At 34.8% G+C, this 9,651-nt stretch overlaps 1 protein-coding gene across 1 annotated transcript; it reads right to left on the bottom strand.

The window, feature by feature from the left end:
- Positions 1-245: 245 nt before the first annotated feature.
- Positions 246-1,842, bottom strand: LOC117421465 (homeobox protein MSX-2-like). Its single transcript, XM_034035930.3, has 2 exons — positions 1,234-1,842; positions 246-872 (listed from the first exon to the last, which is right to left on the bottom strand). The coding sequence occupies exons 1-2, from the start codon at positions 1,640-1,642 to the stop codon at positions 448-450; spliced, it is 834 nt and encodes a 277-aa protein (XP_033891821.1). The 5' UTR covers positions 1,643-1,842; the 3' UTR covers positions 246-447.
- Positions 1,843-9,651: the final 7,809 nt, after the last annotated feature.

Genomic DNA, 9,651 nt, shown 5'->3' with positions numbered 1-9,651 from the left:
ACAATTCCTGAACAACTATGGACTGAAACTAATTTCTTAAAGAATGAGATGCCATTGATATTAAGCGTGGCTCGTTTTTGTGGCACCACCCAATCTCCAAACTGACAAATAACTCTAAAGGTTATTTTGTACATGTCTATACTAAATACTAAAAGTGCCCAGATATGGAATTTCTTAATAACTGTGGCAGTCATTACAATGCTTTCAAATTCAATGTACTGGTAACTAACCAATTGTGTACTAGATTTTTTTTTTTTTTTTCTTAAATGAAATTTATTATTTATTTGTTGTTTTAATTTTTCGTTATATAGTATTTATTCTTCACATAAAACAGAACATAAAGCTTTTGAAACAGTAATCTTTTATCTGTGTCTCGGCTGTCAGCATGAAATGTTTGAGAAGATATGATATTGGAGGTATTTCCAAGTCACCATAGAAAGGGCTGTTTCAGGCCAGGTGATACATGCTGTATCCGACATGAGCGGCATAAAGTCCAACGGGTGACATGGGTAGTGATTGTCTTTGGAAGGGATGGGATGCTCCGTAAAGTGAGGTCGCAGGGACATGTGCACCAAGAGGAAAGGATATCCCAAAAGCGGGTGGCAACATGGGTTTGGCTGCCATTTTCAGTTTCTCTAGTTCGGCTTCTTGTAGTCTCTTTGCTTTCGCTCTCCGGTTTTGGAACCAGATTTTTACCTGCGTCTCCGTCAGATTTAGAGAGTTGGAGAATTCTGCTCGCTCTGCGATTGACAGGTACTGTTTCTGACGGAATTTCCTCTCCAAAGCCAACAGCTGAGACGTGGTAAAGGGAGTCCGGGGCTTCCTGTTGTTTTTGTGCTTTCTCAGAGGACAAGCAGGGGGACTCAGACGTCCTAAAAGAGTAATATAAAAAAAAAAACAAGCGGTTCGTTTTCCGTATGTTTAAACCACAAGTGAATATGCATACATCATAACTTCTTAATTAATGAAATTATTTAAACAACCTAGAGACATATTGTTTGTCATATGTCTACAAGTGTGACTAAATTGTACGTAGGCTATTGTTAAAGCTAAAAAATGTTTTTGTTTATTTTACACAAATATACGCGCGTACACAGCGTGTTTTACTTAAATATAACCTATTCAAAATATTGTATACTCTAAACTGAAGGTAAGTTGACTTTAAAAGTTCCACACAAAAACTTCTGAGCATATCATATTTTGTTACAAAAGATTACAAAAAAAAAAACTTACTTGGAGGAGGAGGTGAGAACCTGGAACTTTGTATCCAAGAATTGCGTTCTTGCCTTTCGGGGCTCTCAGATTTGACAATTGCATCCTCTGGCATTTTGGTTAGTCCTCCTACCGAGAATGGCGAGTTGATGCTCAAGGGAGAGACTGGCGTCTCTGGACCACTTAGTGCACCCATTCTGGGACTCAGCGTGTGCGACGTTCCTGCAATAGCGGTCACTTCGGAACTCGATACTTCTCTGGTAGGTTTTTTATCTGCCATCAACGCTTCAACACTAAATGGTAGTATAGCAACTCTAGGTTTTTCCACCTCCTGGTCACCTGCCATGTTCAGGTTAGTTTGCATTTCACTTCTGTTCAAAACAACACGTGAAGCCTCTTCAGTTTGTAATCGAATCGTTAAAGAAGTCATGTCTTGTCAACACTTGGGGCCATACAGAGCCAATCCCTTCCGATCTCAGTGGTCAACAAGAACAGTTCAACACGGTACAACAAGACATGAAAAAGCAAAACCCTTCGGCTTTCAGAACATTGTCACGTTTAGTCAACACAGAGGCAAGGACTTGCTAATATAAGGCAGGCGGTCGGAGGACGCTGTCCAATCAGCACCGAGAGGGGAGGGACACACAGATGACAAGCCTTCAGGTTTCTGCAAGCTGTCAGGAATAATGTTTGAGTATAACGCATTCTCATATGTACTTTACAGCAACACAGCATTATTTTTAATCATTGTAACCTCTAGTCATTGGTAACATAAATAGTCATTTAAAATACAAAATGTATGGCAATTGATGTGTAAATATATAAGGACACGTACATATGTACACTCCAATTTACAACAAATGCAATAAAAAAACAACAAAAAAACAATGTTAAATGTGTTGTTTTGATTGCCATCTCTCCAAAATATGTATATATGAGATAAGGCGTGCATATCCATGATGTATTTAGGCTATCGTTTATGCTCCAAATACATACATTCATCAACGATTATTATTCATATTCATATTTATATTATTTCTTTATTTTACTTGGTATGGTTCTTCTCTTGCTAATGTGGGACTTGAGTGCGCAGATTTGTTGCGTAACAGCAGCAGTGCCCTGCTATTCCTTAATGTGATTGGCCCCTTGCTGAGAAAAGTTTATTGATAGCTGCGGGGCTCTAATCTCATAGAAACACACAAGCCCTTGCAGCCATTTAAGGGTAATTATCTGGTATGGGGGAGGGACAGTTGAATGATTTTGTCCTTTGACTAGGTCCATTAAAATTAGAAATGATGTACATTTAGATTTTAAAAAAAAAAGAATAATCACAATGCATATTTTTCTTAAATTGGTACCAGACATCTAAAAATGTTCACTGAATCGGTTATCTTAATAGTATCATATTTGGTAAATACATCAAATATTTGCTATATTCAATAAATTTGAACCAAGCTATTAAGGAAATATTAACACTATGTAAACGCCATCAATATCAGCTTATCTGTATTTTTGACACTCCGGTGATTTCAAAATATTTTCTACCCAAAAGCTATCTAGAATGAAATGAACAATAAACAATCGTCAAAATTTGAATAGAGTTCGCAATTTAAACACACCATAAATATGTTTTATAATAAACTGTAAGTATTTTAAGACGACGGCTTCTGAGATCTTATCGCATCTACTAAAATATGTAATACATATAAATCTAAGTGCATGAAGAGCATTGGCTACATGTTCTTTCTTTGAGGATTTAGTACCTACCTTTTCTGAGAAGCGTCTGCGTTGCTAATTGCTAAGTATAAACAATCTGTCACGATTAGTCAGTGCTTCTAATAGGCAGACAAGTTATGTTGTTTTTAGGCGCCAGCAGCGGTCTGATCAAAGGACTCAACTTCAGGGAGACTATTGAAAAACTTTAACCCGCATGAAGAGAGCAACCCGCCTTCTCCTGTCCGCCCTAGCCCTGGGACATTAGGTTATTCAGCCTTTCTCAGCCGATAGCACGCCATTTCCCAACTTTTTCATATGGACTACTTTAATAATACCCAAAGAAAAGGTCGCTGCCCCTAGTGATCACGAGAGCACCGGAATGAAAAGGATGCTGGGTATTGGACTTCTATCCATTGAAGTAATGGAATGCGGTTTTGTCATTCCAATACTGGTTTATAATGCACCTATATTGAATTTGACATATAAACAACCGACTATGTCTGCAGTATTATCAGGTACCGTCTATAAGGTATTATACACAGAAACATTAGCTATGTTATATCTGCTTAAGCATTGTCATATACACACGTTTTCTAAACTACTTTTACAGTAGTAACGCATTTAAAAATGACAGGCTGAGCTTGTTTACATTTTTGTAATATTTGGTGGCTCCCTAATCCTGTTATCATAGCAAGCTGTAATTGGTTGTAAGTGACTGATATAAATGACGCAAAAACATTAATTTTCTATTTCCTCAATTGTATATCTGTCACATAGAAGTCGTTTTAAAAAATTTAGAGTAGTGTGTGTGTGTGTTTAAGGGCAACACAAATTGTGTTACGTTTAACACAATCTGTGTTCGTTTAACACAACATTCCTTTATGAAACAGAGTCTGTATGTTTTAGCGTATAAAGCTTATCGAAAAATTTGCCCAGCGTACATTACTGTGTATCAAGGGACAATAAAAGGACTATAGCTAATTATACCTCATAGACCCTCAAGAAGTATGTTACCAAGTTACTTCCTTCTCCCAAAATTTCAATCCGATATGTCTAAAGTGTGTTGCTTTATTAGTGTTTGCTTCAGTGGAGTGTTTGTATTGGAAATGTGGAGCTCAGTAGGACACTGGCGCTGGATAACACTATTGGGCAATTAGCATCCCAAACATTTGGCGCGCAAAGCCGATTACCATATCCCTTTTTTCAATTTCAACACAACAAATGAATATTGAAGTGGAATAACAAGCAACTGTAAGCCACTTCAGAGCTTTGTTTAACTTTATACACTTTACCTTTAATATGGCGCGAAGGCAGCGAAAGGGGACAATATCGCTTTGTCTTGATGCACTGCAAGCTGTCTTAACCCCTGTCATGCAAAGCCTGTCAGGTTTGACTTTAAAGACTTAAGAAAAGCATCCAAAAAACAAAACAAAAAAAACTTGGTATTATCATTAACCCATTGTAATGTATATCTGTGATCTGTGTAGTTAAATTCGGCAAACTTCACAAAAATCCACACAATTTCTGATCACACATCACTTTAAATAATTTAATTAATTGATAAGATTGTTGCGTAGTATAACGAATGCACGAATTAGGCCTACACTGTGCTTTACAGGGACTAGAGGGTTAGTATCTCTTTAATGACATACAGAATGTGCAGCTCTGAATGGAATGAACTATTTCAAGTGGCCGAAATTAATTTGATCGCGACATTATGATGCACTTGGAAAAGATGAAAGAAAAGGCTGGCCGTCTCCTCCAAGATTTCTATAATTATAGATAATATATCCTATTTCAAAGCAATTAGCTCAATCAGGCGTAACGGGGCACTTTGCTGCCAGGGAGTAACAATGCCTTACGGTTATTTAAGCTTCAAGATGTCAAGCAGACTCCAAGGATCTTTGGCTTGCCTAAACGTCTTGGCTCAATTGGTAATTCCATGGCAAGCACAGTCTTTTCTCTGGCAGCGCTCTGTATTGTTAATAATACGCGTTATTATGTTGCTAACTCGCCAATACGGAGTTTGCTATATATATATATATATATAAGTTATTTCCCTCTCTGAAAAAGTGTTTTGGCAAACTGAAAATATAGCTTGCATGTATGGTCAATACAAAATGCGTTTTCTTCTTGATCTGGTCAGTTTGTATGTCATTTGTAGTCTAGCCTAAATCTTTGATCTTGAAATCTAAAACCGTTGTGTGGATTCAGGATTTGTTTTTATTGTTTCATTTAGAAATCGAGTGTCAGATGATATTGTTAACAATCCAGCTAATTCATTTATTAAAGAAGCTATTAACAATGTACCGATCTATTTATGATACTGGAAACCATTCCATTGGGAAATATCTCACAAAGCAACCAGCTATTACGCAGCGCACTTCATAATGTTTTGTCAGATATGAACACTTCAGTGTAAAGGGAAACTATGGCTCAAACATGTTTTAATTGTATGCAACTTATTATTATTATTATTATTATTATTATTATTATTATTATTATTATTATTATTATTATTATTATTATTATTATTATTTATTAGTCGTAGTAGTCATAGTATTATTGTCTATATGTGCTCAAACATTATTGGTTACATTTAATTGTTTATACTCACACAAAAACACAATTGTTACGAAAATATACAGTTACAGTTTAAATAAATATAAAGATCTGTTGAAAAACGGTGGTATATACATAATAAATATAACGATGTGTTAAAAGCTTTTGTATACACATATATTTACATTGCAGTACACGTATTAAAATGAGTTTTTATGGTTCAATGAACAAACAAAAAAAAACAAACAAAACAAAAACATAAGCCATAAATAGAAAAATGCAAAGCAATTAACTTTCATGGGCGATACTGACTATATACCAGTTAACATATGCGTCAGGTAAGTAAACACATCCACAAATAAATGGTTGGTCTTTAAGGCTGGAAATGTGGAATACATTATATACGGTATCTTAAAAGCAAGGGAAGTGGTTCCCCGTGGTTTACTTTAATACAAAAGTTGTTTCAGATATCTTTCTTTTGGTACACAAAGACCGAAGACACAGGGATGTGCTATTGTTATTCAAGGGAAAATTGTCTAGCGCTGTTTTTTTTTTCCATTTCATATGTAGAGGAGCAATAAAATTAATGTTTGTGGATATCCACTGTTTTCCTTGTCAGATGGCTCGCTAAAGCACAGAGGAGGCATGATCAAGCTACACAAAACATGTAACTAAAGCTGTGTAAGAAGTATACTTTCTTTTATTGTCCAAAGAGCTGCTGTAAGTAATAATAATGATACTACTACGACGACTACTACTACTACTAATATATCCAGAGCAACACATGATATAAACTATCACATTACTGTTATGTTAGAAATTACACCTATATAAATAACACATTTATTGTATCCAGTACGGCACACTGTATCCACATGTGCACACAGTTGACTCGTCGGCATTATGAGATTTTTTTTTCCTAGCGCCATTCAGGGATAACCAAATAGGAAGTAAAATATATACGTGTGTCGTCTGATCAAAGGTCAGTGTAATAAATAATTAATAAACGAATAAACACAACACAGATGGGATGCTAAAATCCGCTTAATTTTTGCGTTCGGGGAAACTTCGCGGTTTCAAATTGTAAAAGAAATGGTCATTAATGTGTACAATAGAGTTTATTAATGTCAACCTATAACAACTATTTGGACGACATGTCTGATGTTTCTCTAAGATCCTAAAATAGCTTCTACTTTTAACCCCTTGTCGTTTAATGTAAATGGTTTTTATTTATTTATGTAGCTATATATTGTCATAATGTGTGCGCGTGTATGTGTGCGTGTGTGTATGTATGTATGTATGTATGTATGTATGTATGTATGTATGTATATATATATATATATATATATATATATATATATATAGATAGATAGATAGATAGATAGATAGATAGATATAGATAGATAATTTTGCCTTGTACTGTTAAATGTGTTTTCATTTTTGATAACGGGTGTTCTTTGGAGTGTAGGGAATCACATTGTCTTTTCTCATCGCCCATCCATCACCAGTTTGACAACGAGACAAGTTATTTCATAGTAAAAACAAAAATAAACGACTGTACCACAAGTGATACTAATATGACGTTAACAGAAAGTAATATTTTATTTGTCACTTGTCATAGCTATACAAATACATGTGCAGTCAGCAATTTCTCTGGTGTAGGCTTGAAGTATATTGTTTCAATCTGATTAAATCCTCACAGCCCTTGACACAGACCAATTGTGTGAAATATACCCCTGCTTATCGCTCTCACATCATATCAGAATAAAAGGCATTCAAGGCTGTCCCTTCTCCTGGCTCTTTGATATCTCTCTCTAGGCACAGTTCACGAAAATAATTTAGAATTGTATAAGATTGCAAATAAACGAACAATCAGAAAAGTTATGTTTATAACCGTTGCACTTTATATACCAGTATAGGGCAATCAATGGAAAAAAAAAGATATATTCAAGAAGCGAATTCAGCTACACATTTGTATTAGTGTTATCAATAACGATTTCAATTCTACAAAATCCCTCAAAATGGTTACAGTATGGATCCGATATAGGTTTTACAAAAATAATTCCAATAAATAATACAGAATGTCTATAAATATAGTGTAAATGTTTCATGTTGCTGCATATTTACCAAATTAAATAATAATAAGAAGAATTAAGCAATACATTTTTGTTTGTGTTATTTAGTTTGTGTGTGTGTGTGTGTGTGTATATATATATATATATATATATATATATATATATATATATATATATATATATATATATATATAAATGTGCCTAGATGTTGTTGTTGTGTGTGTGTGTAAGCATAACAACACAGGGTCTGTTCAATTGACCCAGACAGTAACAGCTTAATACCACTGCTGGCCTACTTGGCTACCCCTGGTTAAACACGGAAAAGCAAACATTTGAACACACTTAAATCTGATCTCTTTGACGACTATTATCGAAACAACGAAGATTATTTTAAAATTGTACTATTATTACTATTATATTCGTATAGATTTCATTGCCTTTAAATTGTAAATAATGCTTTTTTTGATTGAATTTGAGAGTCATTGGCAATTTAATCAATTAAATGAAGCTCCAGAAAAGATGCAGCTGAGTTCCAAATGCATCCAGATTCCAACGACGTCACCACCAGCATTTTATGTTATACATCGCCCCGCCAGTCTGGATATCACGTTGCTAAACTGTACATTACACCAGTTTTCAGTGCGGGCCTGGTAGGAGCGGCTAAAACATACTGACATAGCGCTATGATTAGATTGATAGTTTTATGCAACGCCATCCTCTGGGTGGAGTGTTATCAAATTGACCTCCGAGTCACACCACCGAGAAGAACAATTTATTTGCAATCATTCTATTTTGAATAAAATGCTCTGCGTTATACGTGTTAATCTATACAGTTCGCATTTCCCCCCCAATTGTCATTAGTCTGGGCGACTCAATACTACTCATCCATGATCACCTTATTAATGACATGCGAAACATTGCTTACAGCTCATTACACAAAAACAGCTTTTATTAAAATGAAATGTATTCCACTAGACCGGCTAATGAGATAGAGAGAAAGGAGATATTTTGATTTAGAAAAGAAAGGGAAGGCATTAGGTTATTTAATAAACCTATATGTTTAGGGTAGCCGTCAGATTAGGACCTAAATAAATGTTCAATGAGATAATTAATAAGAGCATAACAATATTAGCTGCAGCAAAAACATATTCTACAGACAAAAGTGTAAGTACAATAAGTCATAGGCCTTCCTGAAATAAATCACCATTTAAAATTAATTTTAGTTTTAAACCTGTGAGTAAATTAACTTTATTATTATTATTATTATTATTATTATTATTATTATTATTATTAATAATAATAATAATAATAATAATAATAATAATAATAATTGTTTTATACGAGTATATCATTAGAATTTCTTGCATTAGTATTTTGTTTCATTTCTTAATTAATTCATGCATTTATTTATTGATTGATTTTGCTTGCCTGAACCACTTTATAACAAACAGGCTAACCAACATATACTCTATATATACCCTATATGAGGTGGATAGATAGATAGAATTCAGTGATGTACTTTCTTCCTCCCTTGCGTACATGATAATTCTACAGCTAAAGTAAAAGTAACTGCTTTCAACCATACTACACATACTTTACATCAGTGGTGCACAACTCGATCCTGGAGGGCCGGTGTCCCTGCAGGTTTTTATTCCAACTGCACCCTCAAGTACTTCATTGGACCTCATTAGAAGCTTAACTGGTCCAATTAACTAATTTAGGGTATGGTTAGAACAAAAACCAGGAGGGACACCGGCCCTCCATGACCTGAGTTGTGCACCACTGAGTTACTTGTTCATGAGGTCCTACTTACTCTTCCCTTTTAATCTAGTAGGCCAATGTATTATATTATGTGTACGATAGTTTATTACTACAATAGTTTTTTTTTCACTTGAAGGAATGTAGCCTATTAACATTACTATTTTACCTATCCTGTGCAATTTGGAACATCTGTTATGAAATTGTTAGAATAAATTGCTGAAGTAGTTGAATGGGGGGGGGGGATATCATGTATGTTTTTAGAAAGCCTACTTGATCACTAAAAACCTGCTTGCCTACTTGGCATGTTCGTATTCATGACCTTTGC

This window comes from Acipenser ruthenus, chromosome 1 (assembly GCF_902713425.1).
Source record: "Acipenser ruthenus chromosome 1, fAciRut3.2 maternal haplotype, whole genome shotgun sequence".
Classification (NCBI taxonomy): Eukaryota; Metazoa; Chordata; class Actinopteri; order Acipenseriformes; family Acipenseridae; genus Acipenser; species Acipenser ruthenus.
Note: the sequence above shows the minus strand (reverse complement) of the source record. Positions and strands in the feature narration are given on the sequence as shown.